Here is a 22959-nt window from a genome sequence, read left to right on the forward strand (position 1 = left end):
TGTCACTGTATTATTTAGGCAATAGTTAAATTAAGTAACCTTACCTAATATAATCAGATCAAAATAAAATGTCACACTTACAGTGGCTTCCACAAAAACTAGCCCTAGCCTAGACTATGATAGATAAATTAGAATGTGACATCAGTCGAGGGAGAGTTGTGACATGAACAGTCCGTGTACTCCGTAAAGTGCAGGCACATACAGTGGGATGCGAAAGTTTGGGCAACCTTGTTGATCGTCATGATTTTCTTGTATAAATCGTTGGTTGTTACAATAAAAAATGTAAGTTAAATATATCATATAGGAGACACACACAGTGATACTTGAGAAGTGAAATGAAGTTTAATGGATTTACAGAAAGTGTGCAATAATTGTTTAAACAAAATTAGGCAGGTGCATAAATTTGGGCCCCACAAAAAAGAAATGAAATCAATATTTAGTAGATCCTCCTTTTGCAGAAATTACAGTCTCCTAACACTTCCTGTAGGTTCCAATGAGAGTCTGGATTCTGCTTGAAGGTATTTTGGACCATTCCTCTTTACAAAATATCTCAAAATATCATTCAGGTTTGATGGCTTCCGAGCATGGACAGCTCTCTTTAACTCACACCACAGATTTTCAATTATATTCAGGTCTGGGGACTGAGATGGCCATTCCAGAACATTGTACTTGTTCCTCTGCATGAATGCCTTAATGGATTTTGAGCAGTGTTTAGGGTCGGTGTCTTGTTGAAAGATCTAGCCCTGGCGCAGCTTTAGCTTTGTCACTGATTCTTGGACATTGGTCTCCAGAATCTGTTGATGCTGAGTGGAATCCATGCGTCCCTCAACTTTGACAAGATTCCCAGTCCCTGCACTGGCCACACAGCCCCACAGCATGATGGAACCAACACCATATTTTACTTTAGGTAGCAGGTGTCTTTCTTGGAATGCTGTGTTCTTTTTTCTCCATGCATAATGCACCTTGTTATGCCCAAATAACTCTATTTTAGTTTCATCAGTCCACAGCACCTTATTCCAAAATGAAACTGGCTTGTAAAAAGTGCGCCTAATGGTTGAATGATGCACAGTAACTCTATTTGCAGCCTGATGATGTTGTAGGTCTTTGGTGCTGGTCTGTGGGTTGACTCTGACTGTTCTCACCATTCGTCGCTTCTGTTTATCTGAGATTTTTCTTGGTCTGCCACTTCGAGCCTTAACTTGAACTGAGCCTGTGGTCTTCCATTTCCTCAATATGTTCCTAACTGTGGAAACAGACAGCTGAAATCTCTGAGAGTTTTCTGTAACCTTCCCCTAAACCATGATGGTGAACAATCTTTGTCTTCAGGTCATTTGAGTTGTTTTGAGACCCCCATGTTGCTACTCTTCAGAGAAAATTAAAAGAGGAGAGAAACTTGCAATTGACCCCCTTAAATACTCTTTCTCATAATTGGACACACCTGTGTATGTAGGTCAGTTGTCACTGAGCTTACCAAGCCAATTTGAGTACCAATAATTACTTCTAAAGGTTTTGAAATCAATAAAATGACAACAGTGCCCACATTTATGCACCTGTCTAATTTTATTTAAACAATTATTATGCATTTTCTGTGAATCCAATAAACTTAATTTCACTTCTCAAATATCACTGTGTGGGCCTCCTATATGATATATTTCACTGACATTTTTTTATCATAACAATCAATGTTTTATACAGGAAAATCATGACTATTAACAAGGTTGCCCAAACTTTCGCATCCCACTGTATGTAAGTTAGATGCCCTCAAGTAGACTTACAGTACATTTCAGTGTTGCCTGAACATCATACTGAACTTTGGCTTCTGGCATGGCCCTGGTTGCATATTAGTTGCTTTGCTGCCCTCTAGTGGTCACTTTGCACACTGTACTTTTACAAGAATGCTTAAACATTGTCAATGGTATAAGGTTTGGTATTATTATTATTATTATTATTATTATGCATTGTTATAACACTGACAATTTCCCCAAAGCTTTATAAAGTAGACTGAATAATTCATGTCACTCTCCCTCAAAAAGGTTAAAATGTAATGACCCTAAAACAGTCATAGTCTAATGCCCCTTCCACCTTCTATGGCCTGCATGAACTAGTTAACCTGCCAGTACGTATTTGGGATAGGAAAAAAAAGAGTTCCCACAGAACTCTATTATTTATACAGCAAAAACAAATATAATAATAATGTAAATGATACTTGTACTATATGTTATATATAATTGATTTTGAGTCAGAAATAAGCATTAAAAAGTATCATGCTTTAAATAGGATAATATATAAATGTGATCTGAGACGAATTACACACAGGAAAAGACAAAAGGCAATTTATATTATGAAACACATACCAATATCGATATCGACTTCCTTTAAAAAATATATTGCTGCTTGTCACAGTCTTTACTTGGCTGGATTTTGCATACCTAAGAATAAAAGCATAATTGGAACACTTTAGAATATTTGGAATGGAAAGCACTAGTAATGTCGCACATCATCACCCTCCAGCATGACCAAGTCATGTCAACAGCTTTGTAGCTGCAGCACACCACTGGTTATGGTACATATCTATGTAGAGGCAAGCAGCCACAGTGCTTAATGGTTGTTTGCAGCTGCATTGGATAACATATTTTGCAACTCCTTATTAATGTGTCCCAGCTACAATGTCTCCAGTGTAACAATATTCACTGCAGTAGGTACCAAATCATTTGCTTCTAATGAGCCCACTGAGATATATAAAAACCTTTTGTAAATAATAATAAAAAAGTATAATGAAGTTCAGATGCAAGACATTTTCCTTTAGTAAGGTGTGTTAGAGTTTTTTCTCCTGATCCTGCCAAAAATATCCATATTAGAATGCATGAACACAAGAGTAAAAACATGAAAACAAGTGCAAGCAAAACGTTCACAAAACGTACCTTGAACAACCAGTCCATGTTTTATTTAGCAGGAAAATCATGATTGCTCCATGTGCTTTTACTTTCTGTGCACCTGTTTAGGTAATTCACTCTCTACTGTGTCTTACAGAGACACTTAAGCCTATGAAAAAAAAAAGTTTTATTCACATGGGGCTTCTACTAGCCCCCTGCAGCTGTCCCGTGCCTCGAAGTCTCGATCAGATCCTCCTGTCCTCTGCCGTCAGCTACTTCGCCGACAAGCCTGGCCACGCGAAGCCTTCTCCGTGTTCCCATCCGCAATAGTGTTCTGCACCTGCGCAGGGCACTATTGTGGACAGGAACCCGTAGGAGACACGTGGCAAGGACTGTGCAGGAAATCAAAAGTAGCTGGCATCGGGGAACAGGAGGATCTGATCGAGACTGCGAGGGCACAGGACAGTTACAGGGGGCTGGTAGAAGCCCCAGGTGAGTAAACTGTATTTTTTTTCACAGGCCAAAGGATCACTTTAAGACCTTACAGGCTCTTTTTATTAAGTACAGTTTATGACACTGTCCCATATGTTGTTTACTACAACTAAGGGATATTATGGTTACTTGCCACTACATAAGATATGTAACCAGTGGTATGTTGCTGCTACAAAGTCCATTGGGCTTGATTCACAAAGCGGTGCAAACTGTTTAGCACGGGTGTGCTAAACAGTTAGCACGTGAAGTGCTTTTCGCAGACTTTTGCGCGCGCAAAAGTCAGAGAAAAGCACTTTACGTGCTAACTGTTTAGCACACCCGTGCTAAACAGTTTGCACCGCTTTGTGAATCAAGCCCAATATGTTTTTTTTAAGGAGATTCTGTCAAGTTTTGTACAAATGGTTATTAACATGCTTTAATAGTGAAGTGAAATCACTTAACTTCTAACAGGCATCCAGATTCCTGGCAGGTCCCTTTGCTTATGTATACATTTGACTCCCCAATAACTATTCACTGATAATACTTGGGCAGAGATAACTGGTAATAATTGATATAGCACAATAATAGCCCAACGGATGACAAAACAAATGCTGTGATTCATACAAGCCAGCTCAGAATGAACAAGCTGCACAGCAATAATTTCCTACAATGGTTCCAACAGTGTTCTTATTACTGGCTCACAGAGACTATAGTTCTAATAACAATATGGTGAGATTAAAAGATCTATGGCTGGCCCTTGGTTATCACAACCATACAGTGGAAGATTTAGAGAAAACAGATAGTGAAAAATGAAACTGGAAAAATTACTTGTTTCAACAGTCCGGTGTTCCTACCTATGGGCATTCATCAATGACAGTCATTATTGCCTATAGCATGGTAACATGAGCAGATGTATGGCATGGTACCTTGGAGAGTTCCCAGCACCTCTCTGCAGACTGCACTTGCCTTTCACCTATATCTGAATGTGTTTTCTTGAGTTGTAAGCAACAAGTTTCTAGATAAGGGATGCTTGGGCTATAATATATAAGAAGAGTATGGACTCACTTGTAAAAGGCCTGATTTTCAACGCCACATTTCCAGAGATGTTTGCAGGCAGCTGGTGTTGAGGTATGGTAGGTTAAAATTGCTTTCTTCTGGAAGATATACAAAAAGGAGCTATATTACTGGTTATTTTACAGTTAACATAATTTTATTCTGTAGTTACTTTGTCATGTTTTATGCATTAAAAATTACATACATATAATTAACGTCCTTAAAAACTGGCCTGTAAATAAAAACCATAAAACGCAACCTAATGTTCTCAGATACTTTCAAAGTAAATTCTCGCTATGAGTGTTGCATAACAGGTGTATTATAGTGTGAGCATTATTCAACACACACTTTAGCCTCGATTCATAAAAGTGCTGTCGGTAAGGTAACGTCGAGCGGGGAAACACCCCTGTCGGTATTTCCGCCTTCAGGGTGGTAATTCATAAAAATTTTGCTAGATGAGACAGGCGTGCGGAGATATTCCGCTGTAGGCAGGCGTTAGGCTGTCGGGAGACATGCAGAAACAGGAGAAGCAGGCGGAGTCCCTCCGTGCGGTGTTCTCTCTGCAGCTGCTTGGGAGGTCTGTCCCATTCACTGCACTGTATTCCGCATGCTTCTCGCCACATCAGAGGTAGCGGTAATACCCGTCCGCATACCGCTACCTCTAATCTTTATGAATTGACTACTTGTTACTTTTGCTATGATAATCACCGCGCAAGGCGGTGATTCATCACTCTGTTCGCGAATGTCGGCTTTTCATGCGGAAAAAGCCTTTATGAATACAGATTTTGCTGTGTGGTCGGTAAAGTGAGCCGTTTTCAGCATTTCCGAATGCGGGAATGCTTTATGAATCGAGGCCAAAGTGCGTAAAAAAACACCTTTGCTGTGGAATATGGGAAGATTTGCGAACATTATTCAGAAAGGCACTGTTGACAGCACATTAGGCTAGTGCGATCCAGTACACTGCAAACATGTGAACTTGTCCATAGAATTGTATGATCAATGAGCTCACATTTGGTAACATGGCAACACAACGCACATGGGCCCATATGCAATTCACTTTTTCTCTTGAGTTTTCTCCTAGTTGATCATTTTTCATCTTCGCTTTAAAATAACTTTTTAGCACTTTGCAATTGAAAAAGTACCAGAAAGTAGGTGAAACAATACTGTTAAAATTATTTTGAGTATTTGTTTGCATATTTTTATTTACAAATTGTGAAAATATCACCTAGGGGAAAAATCAGGTGAAAAAGTGAATTGCATATGGCCCATAGTGTGAAAGCACCGTTAGTGTGAAGTAAAGGCAAGCTAGATGGTCCTGAAGATTCACACACTGAAGACCTTACACCAGTGCAATGGGGAAAGGAGACACCAAAGAAGTATAGAAGAGATGGAGAAGGTACCATCAGGAGCCTCATACTAACAAGGTGACCGAGAATCTGCTTTTTTCACTGGTTATGGTGTATTATTACCCAGTGTAACTAATAAACCTGGAGTTATACTTTAAGTTATGAAGTAACTACACCTTTCTGTCCAAACAACATGATAAGGTGCATATGGTCAGGTCTCCTGCAATATTCTTCTATAACATTATGCAATGTACAGTTTTTACAACTGTGTGATTACAGGGAGGTAACTGAATACACAGAGAGGAAGCCATGTGACAGCAGCAACTTTGTTCTGTGATAAGTGGCGGTATTGGATAACAATAAAAGCAGCTGCAGCTGGAGATCTGTACAGTGGCCCCAGCCCTTTGCTGTGTGTTGCTCATGTCATAAAATAACCTGTAACTCCAGAAGCAAAACACAGGGATAGCACAGCTAGCAGGATTTCACTCTGGGATCATCTAATGAATAGAAGAAACATCCTATTATTAACTAAACTGAATGTTTGTTTGTAAAAAGTGGATATGTTGCCACAGCAGCCAATCAGGTTTTAGATGTCAATTTTCTATTGCAGATTAGATGATTAAATCTAAGCCCCAAGCTAACACTTCATCACAGACTGTGATAAATGTGCAGAAGTACTGCTGAGTTACCCATATCCTCTTCCCAACAGCTGTTTGCTTTCCTTGTTACCCTTTCATTGATGGATCAAATTGCATTGTCTATGGAAGGGTATTGTGGCTGGTGACACCACTATACTTCACTTACTTGCTCTTAAAAGCTCTCACACCTTTCAACTACACTATTTTCCACAGATATAGTAAAATAAACATCAAATCACGTGTTTTTAAATTTCAAATGCATTCTTAATACTGAATTCATTCATTATTGATGCCACATTAGCAGGTGTCTTAAAGAGACACTGAAGCGAAAAAAAAAATATGATATTATGATTTGTATGTGTAGTACAGCTAAGAAATAAAACATTAAGATCAGATACATCAGTCTAATTGTTTCCAGTACAGGAAGAGTTAAGAAACTCCAGTTGTTATCACTATGCAAAAAAGCCATTCATTTCCACGACTTTCAAAAGTCGTGGAGAGGGCTGTCTTCTGACTTTTATTATCTCAACTGTTTACTTTTTCTCTGCCAGAGGAGAGGTCATTAGTTCACAGACTGCTCTGAAATAATCATTTTGAATGCTGAGTATTGTGTAAGCTGCACATATTACAGAATGATGCAATGTTAGAAAAAACACCATATCTTCTAGTAATTATTCATAGTACACAACCAATTCATTATATCATTTTTTTTTCGCTTCAGTGTCTCTTTAAAGGGTACCTGTGAGTTAAAAAAGTTAAACAGACACCTCAGTAGAGTGAAGCCCCCATCCCTATTGAGCTCGCTATTCCAGTATTGGGACTGTCTGAACCTATTCGACAAGGTGTTGTCAAATAGGTTTGCATGGCAGGGGTTTCCATTCGTGTACGAGCGCGGCCGTACGGCACAGGCACAGGATGACGCGCACCTTGTGCATAGCACGGAGCCACTCATGCACGGCTTATTCCTACATGTATGAGTGGCTCCATGCTGCAGCTGCACCCCTACACAGCCTAGAGCACGATTGTGAAGAAGAAGAGGGTCCTGGTGGGGATCGGTGGGCTACAGGAGAATCGGAGACCCCTCCCTCTAGGCTTCCCTCTCTTTTTTAAGCTCACAGGTTTACTTTAAATATTAGTAACATGATCCCTAGCTGCTTGTTGTCACAAAGAAAGTGCTAGTTTTGTGAGGGCAGGCACCCACACGGACTGGCCCAAGGTACAGATGGATATAGGAGGTGCTTGCTTAGATAAATTATACATTTAGGGTTACTAGTCGGCGGGGCACCAATGGTGAAGCCTCTTAGCCTATACTGAAACTATTAAAGGATTTTTCCTCATATATGTAGTGTATAGCTGTAGGGCAATAGAGCTATAGACAAGACTGGATAGTTTTCACCACCCAAGGTCCACTCTCGCCAGTCGCCCCTGACATTATTTCATCCACCCCAAGTATAAGTAAGACAGATGACCACTTCTCCCCAGTGAAGGGATCCATATATCTATCCTCCTCCTTCAGTATAGATAGCCAGATGGTTTCCTCCCAAACCCCAAAAACATACAGATAAGTTAACCACTTGAGGACTGCAGTGTTAAACCCCCCTAAAGACCAGGCTAATTATTGCTAAATTGGCCACGGCAGCTTTAAGGCATAGCTGCAGGGCCGCACAACATAGCACACGAGTGATTCCCCCCCCCCTTTCACCCCACCAACAGAGCTCTCTGTTGGTGGGGTCTGATCGCTCCACAGTTGTTTATTTTTATTTTTTATAAATATTTATTTTATTTATTTTTTAATACACTTTGCTTTGCTTTTTTTTTTATTTATTTCCCCCTGCTCGCTCCCTCCCTCCCTCCCTCCCCCCACCAGCCAATCAGGGTGATCAGCTGTCATAGGCTTCAGCCTATGACAGCCGATCACTCCCCAGCCTCAGGAGGGGACAGCTGTGTCACACGGCTGTCCCCAGAACAGTGCTGCTGTCGATCCCAGCGCTGTACATGTAAATAGATGGCGATCACACCGTCTAACAGTCTCATTGCTGCTCGGATACTGAAGGCGGGGCAGAGCTCCGCCCCGAGCAGGAGATGCACGCGCAGCCTGCGCGCGATCTCCTGCAAAGTGCAGCCCCAGGACTTGACGCCAATTGGCGTTAGGCGATCCTGGGGCTGCCGCCGCGGTCACGTCCATTGGCATGAGACGGTCTTAAAGTAGTTAAAGAGGAACTCCAGTGAAAATAACGTAGTAAAAAAGTGCTTCATTTTTACAATAATTATGTATAAATGATTTTGTCAGTGTTTGCCCATTGTAAAATCTTTTAAATCCCTGATTTACATTCTGACATTTATTACATGGTGACATTTTTACTGTTGGCAGGTGATGTAGCTGCTGTTTGCTGTTTTGGCAGTTGGAAACAGCTGTAAACAGCTATTTTCCACAATGCAACACGGTTCACAGACAGGAAACTGCCAGGAGTACCACGGTCCTCAGAGTTTCCTGTGGGAGGGGTCTCACCACAATATCAGCCATACAGAGCCCCCCTGATGATCCGTTTGTGAAAAGGAATAGATTTCTCATGTAAAATGGGGTATCAGCTACTGACTGGCATAAAGTTCAATTCTTGGTTGGAGTATCTCTTTAATTGGCTTCCCCCTGAATTGCCCCTAGACTACGATACATACACTTCATGATACATACATAGACATATGACTATGGTAGGTATTAGATTGTGAGCCCCTCTGAGGGACAGGTAAGTGACAAGACAATATACTCTGTAAAGCGCTATATAAATGTTGTCACAATATAAATACTGAGGACAGCCTCAGTGGGGGACAAGTAACATATGGTGCTAAGCAGCTGTGGATGACAAGTGGCTTTGGGTGTCAAGTAGCTGTGGATTCTAAGTAGCAGTGTGCAGTAACTCTGGGTACCAAGCAGTAGTGGGTGCCAAGGTGTTGTGGGTGCTAACTTGCAGTAAGTGCTAATTTTGCAATAGGTACCAAGTAACTGTGGTTGTCTGGTAGCAGTGGGTGCAATGTAACTGTGAGTGCAAACCAATAGTGCATGTAAAGAAGCAGTGAGTGCTAAATAAACAAAGATACCAAGTTGTGGTGGGTGAAAAACTGCAGTTGTGTTGATTGCCAAGTTGATGTGGAAATTAGGTAAAATTGGGTACAAAGATGCCTTGGGTGCTAAATAGCACTAGGTGACAAATTGCAGTGGGTGCCTAGCCTGCTGAGCTCCCGCCTTTTGTTGCCTGTCCTCTTCAAGGTTGCATAGCCTGGGACACCAAATATCTCAGAAATTGCCCAAATTATAAATGCTGATTTTTGTATATGTGACACATAGAACTGATACTAGCACATTTTGTCTGTTTTAAGAAGGAAAGAGGGATTTGGGAGGGATCAGCATGTGGTGTGCCCCTTGACTCTGGTGGCACTTCAGACACAGGTCTTCAGTGCCTCCGCCAGAAAATGGCCCTGCCCATTATACAGCTCTTTAAGACAGTGCAATGATATGGAAGGTAGCTTTGAGGGCTGCTATACACTTACTAAAGCTGTGATTAGATGCAAAGTCCCAACATGTTGCCACACTAACCACAGGTCAACAGAGATGTCAGGGAGAAGAAGCCTTCAGAGAGGAGAAGAAGAGAACAGGAGGGCACTAGGAGCCTTTCTGGGTAGGTGAATAACATGTTTACTCTGAGGCCTGAGGCACAATGCAGAGCGCTTTTTGATCTGTCAGCGCCGCGTGTGCGCTCCCATAAAAATTGTGATAAAAATAGCAGTAAAATCCCGATTTTTCATGCAAGTCAATGGGAGCTTTTTTTTTTTAAATGCAAACTTTAAATTACATGACCTGCGTGTGACAGTTATGGCAGTTGGAGGATCTCTGGAGAGAGAGCAGAAAGATAATTTGAGCACTCGCATGTTTTTTCTCTAAACGCTACATTCTCTTACTAAAGCTTTTCCAACATCTTGTAAGCAAACAGGATTGAAGTCCGATGAAGGCTATACAGCCGAAAGCTTGCTTACTCTTATTCTTTTAAGTTAGTCAATAAATGGTATCATCCTGATTCAAAACTTCTTGCTTCCAATGATAGCTGCAGTGATTCCCATCTGATGACGGGTGATGCTGATGCTTCTAAGATGTTTTGTTATTATTACTGTGTAATTATATAGTGTTGACATCTTCCACAATGCTTTACACAGTATATAGTCATGTTCATAACTGTCCCTCAGAGGAGGTCTAACCTGTACCATAATCATAGTCTAAAGTCCCTATCACAGACTAAGGTCAATTTGGGAGGGAATCCGTCAACATAATCTGATTGTTTTCTGTGATGTGGGAGGAAACTGAAATGCCTGAAAGAGAACAATGTAAATATGGATAGAGCATAAAATCTCCATATAAATAGTGTCCTGGTCCAGATTTGAACCTGGGACTCCAGTGCTGCAAGACTATTGCCCACTGTGCCACTTTGTAATCATTCTTAAGCTTCATGCACTTGAGTTATCTTATACCCATGTTCAGAAATAAAAGAAAGTTGTTATACACAAAACAGGACTGTAGTGCACTTCTACAGTCACAAGAAGGCAGCACTGGGCAGTTTAGGTCCTCTGTAGTGAGTTGCAGAACTGAACTATGCTGCATATGTACATTGACAATGTACATGAGAGGCTGGGACCAACAATTTTCACATGCTGATTTCACAGCTAAAACGTGAGTCTAGCACAAAGCTAAACTGGTAAAAGGGGTCTTTAGTAGATCACTGAACTGGCAGGAATTGTATTTTATTTTTTTATTAATGTCAGATGTCTTTAGTGTGCTTATTTGGGACATTCATCTGTTTCCACCTATGTGTCTAAGTTGTTATAAGTATTCTTTCAGGTCTGCCATCTTACCAGAAAAATCTTATCAGCTTGCTGCATCCCTGACTGAAGCACCACAGTCATCTCTGTATGACCCTCTATACAGAACTACTATAGTTTATACAGTGAAGCCTTTTTATGCCAATTATTGCCATTCTCTTTCTATTCCTCTTACAGATCGGTCTCCTGGTCATTCGTGGTGCCACCTAAGAAGCGATGGAAGGCGTGGATGGCCTGGGACTGGTGCTATAAAATCTCAGACAAGTACCTCTTGGCCATAGTGCTTGCACATTTCCTCCATGCTGGCCTGAAGACTGAAGAGAGAGTCTTACAAACAGAACAGTTCCAGTATCTCTGGTCTAAGATCACTATTTGAGGGATTCCAGTTAATACTCTTATGCTTCCTTTTTGATTTTTAGCGAACTAGATAAAAGAGGATGAGCCAGCCTTTGAATGCCAACTCTACCCCTGGGCCCTTGGATGGACGTGTCTAACCGCAACATCCAGGCTGCACCAGCTTTCAGATGCCAACTCTACCCCTGGGCCCTTGGATGGACATGGCAGAACAGAATGTTTAGGCTGCACCAGCGCCAAAATGATCTTCTCCTAAAGCTGCACTTCAAGGCCCATGTGTCTCAAGAAACCTGTGACCAGGTATGGGAAGTTACCCAAAAAATATGTAAGGGGATGGGTGAAGAAGTGGGTGACTCGCTCTGTGTGATAACAACTGATATCTCTCTCCTCAACCATGCTGTGAGCTCAAAGCCCTAATGCCTGGTACACCCTATGCAATTCCCATCCGATCAGCGGGTTGAAACAATAATCTTGGACAGGTGCAATCAGGGTTTCAATCTATTTTGTACAGCAGTGATTGAAAAATCAATTGGAAAAATGATCAGAAATCTGAATGGACCTGTTAGAAATTATTGATTAAACCTGTCGATCTGACGGGAAATTGCATGGTGGGTACCAGGCATAATGCAGGCTCAGTCAGCAGCAAGTGCTGTGCTTTTGGAAGGTGTTAGGTAAATAAACAGGCATCCTGTTTATTTACCTAAGACATACCACAGCACAGTACTTGCTGCTGACTGAGCCTGCATTAGGACAACTGTCTTTGAGCTCACAGCACATAGGGGAGAGAGATATCAGCTGTTATCACACAGCCAAACTGAACACAGCACCCCTAGGACAACTTTGTTGTTCCTCCTATCCATGTGTAGCAGCGCCCCTTCCATGTACGGCCCTTTCTTTCATATGTAACATCCATGTACAGCAGTCTCTCTCTTTCATGCGCAGCTCCCGTCTTCCATGTGTTGCTCCCCATTTACACACTCCCTTTTCACCTGGCAGCCTTTTCTTCCATATTCAGCAACCCCTTTTTTATGTGGAGCCACCCCTTGGGCAGCAGACGCCTAAGGCCCTGGCCTTTGTGGCCTTTCCTGAAATCCGGCCCTGCTGCTATCACATGACATATCTGCTCTATTGACAGGGATAAGGAAGATTAATTTTACAGTATACATTGGTAGTTACATTTAAAGTAAACAGGAACAGAAAAGGAATATGAAGCAGGGAAATCCCAAAGTCTGAGTTATACTGAAAGAGTTGTTCACTATTTCTGAAAGTGCTACTTGCATGACAGCTGCACTAATCCTCAACATTTTAATACATTCTGAACAACTGCCAAAAGCAAGTATGCAAATCAGGCATTCTGAATTAGTCCAGGAGTGTGACGCTACTAAAGCCTATACGTCATTATGGCAGCCAGGAAACTGGAATTTAAAAAATAAAGATGGCAGTCTCCACATTTATATAGGATAGTATAGTATATACAGTATAGGATATATATAATTATAATATAGTTAGGATTATTTTCAAGAAAAAAGTTTAGAAAGTAAAAAGAACAATTTTTTTACCTCTTTCTGCAAAACTACAACACAAAACGTCTTCCCATCAAATCGCATTTTGCAGATATCTGGCCTGGAATACAAAACAAACTGATTTAAAATGCAGAGAAACATGGTGTTTGACCATCCCACTGTATGCTATCTTTGTCTATCTTTTGTTCACTCGATAAAACCAATAAAGTTTTAACTGTTAAAAAAAATGCAGAGAAACATATAACAATTTGGTTCAAGTTTAGATTTTAAAATTCATGTCAAAAAATGATATGCTTTAGACATTGGCTTCATTTTTGCCAGTGGCATTGTTTGGCAGCATCAGCATAACAGCAAACCACCAACTCAAAGCACTGTTAATGTGGCATCATTTGTCTACCCTCTCAGTGTTGGTTCACACTATAGTGGGCAGTACCGCATCCATATTGTAAGGATACATTGTACACACTGTGCGGTCTGCTGAAAGATCCACCGCGCAGAGGCATGCCATTCATCAGATGAATATAAAAATGGACACATCAAAAAACAGACTAGTGTGGGCCAGTCCATCGCAAAACATTCCCAGCTTCATCGCCACCAATTTTGTCTGCTGCCCATTCCATTTAAAATGTAGGGCAGTGGACTGTGTGTGTTTTATTTTAGCCTATTACTAATGTCTGGGACATTAAGCAGACCTTGATTTATGCAAGCTGGGGTGCTGCTTTAAGCAGCTATTTACAGACTCTCCTTATTTTTGTTGCAGTTAAAATAATCTATGGGATCCCATACTGCATCATTGATTTCTCTAAGATGCAGGATACTGCAGTGAGAATCTTTACTGCTGATTGCATTATGAGCTTAATGCAGAACTGAAGATAATATTAAAACAAACAGTTTCACTTACCTGGGGCTTCTGCAAGCCACCTGCAGCCGTCCTGTCCTGCGCCGGTCCTCCACGAACCTCTGTTCTCCCGCTGCCAGCTACTTTCGGTTTTGCCGAGGGGCCACTGCGCCTGCGTATCCTTCTTCGCGTTCCAGTCCACAAAAGTGATAATGCAGATGGGAACATGGAAAAAGGAAACACTTGGCAGGGCTGCGCAGGCGCAGTGGCCCCTCGACTTACAAGTCGAGAAATGAAACTAGCTGGCGGCGGGGAACGGAGGATCGTGGAGGACCAGCGCGGGACAGGACGGCTGCTGGGGGCTTACAGAAGCCCCAGGTAAGTGAAACTGTTTGTTTTAATATTATATTCAGTTCCGCTTTAAATCTTTAGTCTTGAATAGATCAAAGTTTGTTCAGTGAACTGTGCAAGGAAGCTTAGAAATCAATGGTATTTGTCATGTATTAGGATAAACCATTCCCTAACACTTGTATTATCATTTTGCTATGGTGACATAAATATTGGTATATACTGTATGGTATGTTTTGCTATTTAAGTGTTAAAGGGAAAGTTCAAGCAAAATAAACAAAAATGAGTTTCACTTACCTGGGGCTTCTACCAGCCCCATGCAGCCATCCTGTGCCCTCGTAGTCACTCACTGCTGCTCCAGTCCCCCGCTGGCAGCTTGGCGACCTCGGAGGTCGGCGGGACGCATTGCGTACATTTTTACGCATTCCCACTAGTGCTGGAACATTAACATATACATTTTTACGCGTTACTGGTTCAATGCGTACATTTTTACGCATTGAACCAGTAATGCGTAAAAATGTATGTGTTAATGTTCCTGCACTAGCGGGAATGCGTAAAATTGTGTCAAAAACGTGAGCCTTATTGAAATTTCCATTGCAATTTTCAATTTGTACTTCCTCTGCATTTAAAAAAAGTCCCTCTGCTTAAAATCGCAAAGCGCATGCAATTTGCACTCAATGTATGGCAATTGGACGTATTCGTTTGGCGTTTTTTTCATGCATTTAAACATGAGTTCTTGTGCAAATGAGGCTTGGTAATGTATTTCCTGCCCCCAGCTTCTTATCTTTTGACTTTTGTGTAAGGTGAAGCAGTAAAAACATATATAGGACAAAATGCAGACAATCGCAAAGACAAAAGCACACATAAAACTCAGGGGAAAAACGCATAAAAGTGCATTGAAAAATGTGAGTCATTACAACACATGTGTTTGCACAGTTACAAGTGTGATTCCTGCCTTTGCCATACTATTGTTCATGGTAGCTTGGACATGTCATCATTAATGCATGTAGGGAAATTATTTCCTTGTTTTTCCTATAGGTCCATTTATTTGTATTGCTTTATTAAGCCTTCATATACGGTAATAAAATACATGCCATTACAGACACAATAAGGTAAGACTGAATGTAATTACCATCTTATCAAATGTATTCTCTTATTTCCCTGGAAAACGACAAACCCTGCAGCAGTGAATCCTAGAAATGTTGTGGTCCCAGTTGAGTCCTTAAAGTAATAAAATAGAGGTACATAAAAATAAAAATCTATTTTAGGCTGAAGCAATTTAATCTCCAACACATAAGTAAACATAAAAATATCGTTTTTCTTTTCATCCTGCTCATAAGAAAGATGTTACCTAATGCAATATACATTGAAACAGACAGGTTGACGTATTCTTCACGTTCATAAATCCTTATCAAATCCTCTTTATATAACGGTAGTTAAACATATTTTAGCACACTGTATTTCACCAACATATTTGTGTTTACTCTGCTGTTTACCAGGCCTATATTATGGGATTCTGCATCTGCTTTAATGCAAAAGCTACCTTTCATTGCTGTCAGCTGTTACTGAAATGGAACTGATGACTCCAGCAACAACAATAACTATCTTGGCACTCCAAGAAGATCTGTAATATTTATTATAAAAGCTGCAATAATCAAACATTTCGGAACAGCTATGCATTTCTTTATCAGGGCAAAAACTTCAGAATAAATGATGTGCTTTGAACAGTTCACGCGCTAACATTTCGGAAACATTAAACAAAATAAATAACAAAATATAAAGGAAACACTATGTGACTTCACCAAAAAGTGCCATAATTGAACCACAATTATATGCCACCTTTATACACCTGTCACTAATAAAAGACAAATCTGAACCACTTAGAATACACAGTATTGATAATATACTGGACTATGGGGATTTTTTTTATTTTCTACTATACATCTCCCCCTCCCCCCCTTCCTCTTGGCATTCCAGCTAATTGTTCAGAAGAGAGAGAGACACGCAAAATATGATGTAAGTGGTTGTGCTACTACAAATTTCACTTGGAACTGGTGAATCCCCACAGGATCACTAGGGCTGTATTCACACAGGCAGATTACATGGATTTGCCAGATACTGGCAGCCATCTGTGAGTGGTGGAGTGGCACCTGTCCCATGCATGGACATCCTCTAGATGTTACATACAGCATTTGTCTACTATGTAGCAACTGCAGCATGTCAACTTCTGAAACGTGTGGTTACAATGTTGCCATTTAGCTGCACTATACAACAACTGGACGATGCTCGTTGCTGGCAGAGCTGTGGCTGAACCTTATTGCAAGAGAGCAGTTTCACCATCTTTGTGAATGTAGCTTTGGACAGGCAGAACTCACATTACTTTAACGCATTTCACCTGCCAAGTTCACAGTTTTTGTTAGGATATCATTATATATTTTTTTAATTCCTAAACTTTTCATTAGCACTTTTTTTTACACTCACTTTATTGCTCATACTTGTGCTGTATATACTGGCTATTTTGTCTGTTTTTATTTGTTAATATAGTTATGGTGATTCCTCTAGGGGGTTTCATATCTGATACTGAAATTTTAAACTGAGTAGTGTATAGCTCCTGTTTTATATATAATTATTTAAAGCTTCAATAATTATTATTACACTGCAAATGCTTAATTAACATTTGAAGCATATAACAGTACTGTTCCGATAAAACGGAATTCAGCCATCTGGCAGTTTTAACCCACCGGCATGCCTGGGGAAAGTAATGGGGGCTTTCCGTTCTAAGTTTGCAGAGCACAGCGTAGCAGAAATGACTTACAAATCCTCTGGGCGCCAGTCTTTTTCAATCCTGCAGCTGCTTTGCTGCAACCTCGTACTGCTCCCTGGCAATCACCTGACCTGTGATGTCATGTGATGCATCGGAGCCGTCCAGAGAAGAGAGAAGTAAGCTGTGCTCTGGATTTCATCTACGGGGGGGGGGGGGAGGTTAGTGTTATTTTAGGCCCGGTTGCTAGACTTCTTAAAGAGGAACTGTCGTGAAAATCTTAAAAACTAAAACACATACAAATAAGAAGTACATTTCTTCCAGCGTAAAATGTGCCTTACATAACTTTTCTCCTATATTGCTGCCACTTACAGCAGATAGTAGAAATCTTATTTTGCCGCCAGGTTTTGGGTTAGTCCATCTCTTCATGGGGGATTCTCAGCATGGCCTTTATTCTTTATAAAAACGCTCCCTGAAAAAGATTTAGATAAAGATGCTGGCCAGCCTCCCTGCTCGCTGCACACTTTTTTGGCATTTGAACGGAGCAACTGCCATTTACTAAGTACTTTTAAAGATAAAGAAAACCCTGAGAACCCCCCATGAGAAGATTGGCTAGTCCAAAATCTGTCGGTAATGTCAGATTTCTACTATTTACTGAAAGTGACAGCAACATAGCAGAAAAGTAATTTATGGCTCATTTTACTCAGAAATGGACTTCTTATTTTTATGTGTTTACAAGTATTTTAAATTGTACTATTTTCGCGACAGAGGTCCTTTAAGCAACCAACAAGACACTTTTCCAGCATCAGGCAATCCCTACCTTTGCCAGATACCAGGAACTTTACTGAAAATATATATATACCGATTACTGGCGCGTCTTCATGTCCCCCTGTGGGGACGAAAAAACGCTGATCGCGATGGGAAGCCACCGAAAGCCCAAACGAGATGCAGCCGAATGGGATGCCACTGGAAGCCAGGCAGAAGCCCGTGTGAACTGACCCTAAAGCATGTGAAAAGCCTTGCACTCATTTGTTGTAATTTTTGACGTTAAAGAAGTTTTGTACATCTAAAGTCACTAACTGCATCGGAAGAAAAGAACACTGGGGCAACAAAAACATGTTAATTTCTCCCAATAGTTTATTTTCATACTGTCAAACGAGGTAATTTCCACTTGGAACTTTTTTCTTAATTGAATTATGCTATTATCCCTCCGCATGGGAATATATATTGTAACCGTGCCAGACTCATACTCTCTGTAAAAGGCATAGCGTGTATCCAATTAGCTGCACAGACTGAGCCTAACAGTGCATGTGCGCATGTAACAATTGATGTTATCTATTAGTGTCACAGCTCCATTGGTTGCACAGTGGAAGAGTGAAATTGCTGATCAGAAGGCAGCAGTTTATGGACAGTGGACTAAGAACAGCTGGTGTACCTTGCATGGATGAGGGTCAACGCCGTATGTTTCCAAGGAATGTGCTTTCAATAGCAAATTAAATTCTGCAACAGCTGGGCTTTGACCTCTGAAATGGTACAAGGGGAAGGAAAGGTCATTCAAAGTTTTACATAGTAAGCAAATCATGGCAGAGAATCCACATTTTCTCCATCTAGCCAGATTCAAAAGGAAACAGCAACAACAGCAACAACTTTCACAAAATGCTGATGTAAATGTTAGATCATATGGTGTCATTTTTTTGTATACAACATATGGTAAACATTTTTTAAAGCAGTAGATGGATTTTGAAATGACACTGACTTCTAAACAGTCTTTTCTATATTATCAAATCTTCCTCAGTAGATATTTTTTGCGACTTATACATTAACAAGAAAGGCAAGCGCTGACCAGATCATACTCAATAGGACTTCTTAAAGGGAACCCAAAAAAAAACGAGTTTCACTTACCTGGGGCTTCTACCAGCCCCCTGCAGCCACCCTGTGCCCTTGCAGTCATTGATGGCTCCTCCGGTCCCCTGCCACCAGCTAGTTTCATTTTTGCTGATTCGGTGTCGACGGGCTGCCACACATACCTTTGTGCGCACTCCCACTGGTGCAGGACGCTATCGTGGACGGCAACACGCATCTTTGTACACGTTGCACCAGTCACTCCCTCCTCTGAGTGTGGAGCTACTACTCCCCCCCCCCCCCCCCTTCCCTGAGGAGTCATACCAGATGACACTACAGGAAAAAGCTAACAGTGGGCAGGGTGTACACTACAAGTTATGGAGAACAGTTGAATGCTGCTGAGTGCCCACTGAGTTCTAGTGACCAACCTAATACTAAAGGCACATCTGGTTATCTATTCTGGAAGCGGGAGGGGGGGACGACAGGGTAACCGACCTAACACTTAGGGCACATCTGCTACCTATACTAGGACAGGCAACATTTTGGCCCCCAAGTAAAAAAGTTTGCCCACCCCTGTTCTAGTCCAATACTGTGGCTGAGAGGTAAGCTTTATTTATTCTTGTAATGTGTGAGTGCCGTACTAACATACTATCTTCTTCTCCAACTGCAAGGGGCAGTTTTAAACTAAGTAGGTGTATGCTTAGTTTAAGGTAGATTTTAAACTATATTAAATTGCATGAGGGAAGGTTTTGCTAGCTACTGAAATATTAAAATGTAAAATAAAAGCCCTGAAATACTAAAGCTCTATTTTAGTAACTTATTTTTATCTAACTGATCTCTGCACCACCTAATCTACCATTGACCCCACCATTCACCACAGACCTCCAAGCCATGCTGAGCATCCTTGAGCCTAATCAGCACTGTTCTGACTCCTGTATCTTCTGCTCATTCCACCAGGCCACGTCCCACACCAGAGCCATAGCCTCTGGTGATGGCTGTACTTGGCGGTATTCGGGGCTGTAGCATTCACACTCCCCAAACTGGTGGCAAAAGGAGTGAGGGAATGTGAAAAGCAACATTTTCTTCTTCCCAAAGTGACTATGGGAGGCTGGCCACTGTGAAGACACACTCTGCATACATAAACAGAGCGAAGCCCCAGCATGATGCCATCGCTCAAATTTTTGGTTTCACAGGTCAGTATAGCTGAGTGGGAGGGCACTCACCTTAATAAACGTTGGAGCAGTTGGAAGCATATTAATTTTTGCTGCTTGAAAATGAACCAATCAAATTTGACCTTAGCAGGAATCAATTGGTCCATTTTCAAGCTACATAAATTTGCATTAGCAATTTATACACCCCTGCATGAACTCTGAACGATTAGCATCTCATTAACCATTCCTATGATGTATGAGGGCTCTTTGGATAGATTCCTGTGTTTGGTGGGTGCCCATTAACAGGTGAGAGGGTTTATGGTATGGTCCGATCTACCCACATTCAGGCGCACCATGATTGCCAGGTCCTATTATCAGGAATCCCACCAGGCAAAGGGATTTCCCTGAAGAGCCCTCATGCCACCACTGGTGAGGAAGGAAAATCTGCCATGCTGTAAGCTGCAGTACCTGCTGGTATGGCGTGGGTGTGGGGCTCACTGCAAGATTTTTCCATCAACTCTAATATTTTGAGTGAATACAAATTCCATGTTTGGAATGAAGTGGCATTTCAATTTGCTGTTAATTTTAGAAATTCACAGCTTGCAGCAAATTGACATGGAAAGATTATTTTAATAGCGTTAATCTGCCAAAAGACCTGTGCAGCGTTGCAGTATGTTAGAAAATATGAATAGAAATGGGATTTTACTATGAAGAATTCCTGAGTGTTTGTTTTGTTATTTAAAGTGGAACTGTGACCAATATGTCAGCTGCGCTGTGAAAGCTTTACCACAACTCTTTTACCTGTGGCTGTCTTACTGTGAAAAATTAATGTTTCCTTTTATCTTTGCAAAACATAAAACAAATGTAGGATTTTTGTATTAATATTTCTTTTTACTAGGTCACAGTTTATTGTATTTTTTCTTCTGCCTAAAGGTGGCATTTAAACTCTTCAATTCAGTTCTCCTGGATTCTTCATTGCTGGAAAAGATGATTAGGGGACCAATTGCTTAGAGATTAACTCTTTGTGGTCAGCACAGCAGCTACAATTTTGCAGAGTTCCACTCTAGCTCAGAGTGTAATGAAGCATTTAAACCTTCCCACACCCTCCCAGTATGTTCATAAAAGCCCTATGTACCTTTCATTACTCTGTCCAGCATGCATGTAATAAGATAACGTTTCTCACAGCTCTTAATCTTTCATAAAGAAACAGGGAAGAATGCAAAAATGGTAAATGCTTTAATACCCACTGAACAGGGAGGAAATATAAAGGAATGATGTGCAGGGTCAGCCGTGTTCCCAGTGAAAGACTTGCTGGTGCTCCTTCCTTAGCTACCTCATGTAGGCTTTGGTGGGATAAAGGAAGAGTTTGCATGATACATAGAATGCTTATCTAATAACCATGGGTCCTGCCAGGGAAACTTTGATGGGGTCCATCCAACATTCACAACCCTTTGACCTCCCAATGTAGTGAGCCCCACGGCCTGGGGGGGGGGGGGTCTATCTGCTAGTGGTCATATATCAAGTGTGACCACCATGCGGAGTACACACCACTGGAATCGGAGATAAGAAGTCTATCGTGGCTGTGCCTGACATGTTCAGCACACACTGCTGGGATCATAGATAAAGAATATGTCTGCAGCTGGGGCTGTAAGTCTCCTTGTGGGGTCTACGCTACGCTGTATGTACTAGCGATGTTGCATTTCAACTATTGCTCCTGTGGGGAGGCCTGCAGGTGGATTCCTCATTGTCCACACACAGTAACAGTTTGTCTCCCCTGTGACAGTATGAGCTATACCAATCGGAAAGTTGATTTTCCCACAGCTTAGATTACCCAATTAGAGGCTATTTGTGCCATTTTTGTAATGACATATCACCATCTTATCTTTATTTGCTATTTAGTTTTTTTTTTGTTTTTTTTTGTACTATTTTTTGCTACAGTGCCCCTTTCAGATGGTTCCACATATACCTTTTTGTTTGCACGGCAGCAGTTTCCTTAATAGAAATGTATCTCTTTGAGTCTCCGTAAAGTCAATGACAGTGCCTCAGTCTGGACACTGTTGTGCCCTTGAACCAAACTTCTGGCAAGGTAGAAAGAATGACCCTTTTTATCTGGAGCAACTGTCAGTTCTAATTTAGAAACATTGACTTTGCAGGCATGGCCATATCCAAAAATTTCAAAAAGCAAAATGGAATCCTTCATAAATCAAATCCTGTAGATCACATCAGATTCTGTAGGCCAGGCCAGCAAGGTGAGATGGCCCTGTGTACAGTACTAGTAAGACAATGTTATTTAGGAATCGAGAACATGGTACATATGGGCTAAAGTTCAGGTTTGCTGAAAGTGCCACTTCACACTAAGACTGGCAAGCATCATACTGTAGCAGTTCTTAGTTGAGAATTGTTATTTAAAAAAAAACAGATAGCCACATCATGATCGATGGTTGCCTTTAGCACTAACCAAAATAACATTGAATAATTGATGTAATTGGTTGCAGAAAATGCACAGAAAAACTGACTAGTGGAGACAGACACTTACTGACATTGCAATAATACCTGAGTTCACTTTTATGAATTTCAACAATTTTGCGCTCCAGCTTCAGTGATTGCTTCGGGAATATCTTGAAATCGCAGATGTAATTGTCGGGATGTTCATCAGGATCATAATCGCCAATCTCAGCTGTAAAGGTAATAAACATCTATTAGAAAGCTCATGGAAAGACAACAGGATTCATCAGAATGTTTTTACAGTGGAGTGGATAATTATCAGAGTGGGCTTTATTTGCGGATGTGTAAACACGCAGGCCAGAGCCCAAATGGCTGCAGGCAAGAGGCCATCTGCTGCTGCAAGTCACAGGATCTCCATCACTGAACAAAGGTGAGATGGATTAACACATT

General features: G+C 41.1%; 1 protein-coding gene across 2 annotated transcripts in view; it reads right to left on the reverse strand.

Annotated features, from left to right (window-relative positions):
• The window catches only part of FRMD3 (FERM domain containing 3), a 295269-nt gene that overhangs the window by 34745 nt on the left and 237565 nt on the right, over window positions 1-22959 (reverse strand). The window contains exons 7-12 of one of the 2 annotated variants that reach the window (XM_068236899.1): window positions 22618-22741; window positions 18507-18594; window positions 15443-15531; window positions 13161-13224; window positions 4410-4498; window positions 2355-2429 (exon numbers count right to left, since the gene is read on the reverse strand). In XM_068236899.1, coding sequence (XP_068093000.1) covers window positions 2355-2429; window positions 4410-4498; window positions 13161-13224; window positions 15443-15531; window positions 18507-18594; window positions 22618-22741 — 529 coding nt within the window. The remainder of the gene's footprint in view (window positions 1-2354; window positions 2430-4409; window positions 4499-13160; window positions 13225-15442; window positions 15532-18506; window positions 18595-22617; window positions 22742-22959) is intronic. The other variant, XM_068236889.1, reaches the window with a different exon arrangement.

The sequence above is a fragment of the Hyperolius riggenbachi genome, chromosome 1 (genome assembly GCF_040937935.1).
Source record: "Hyperolius riggenbachi isolate aHypRig1 chromosome 1, aHypRig1.pri, whole genome shotgun sequence".
Taxonomy (NCBI): domain Eukaryota; kingdom Metazoa; phylum Chordata; class Amphibia; order Anura; family Hyperoliidae; genus Hyperolius; species Hyperolius riggenbachi.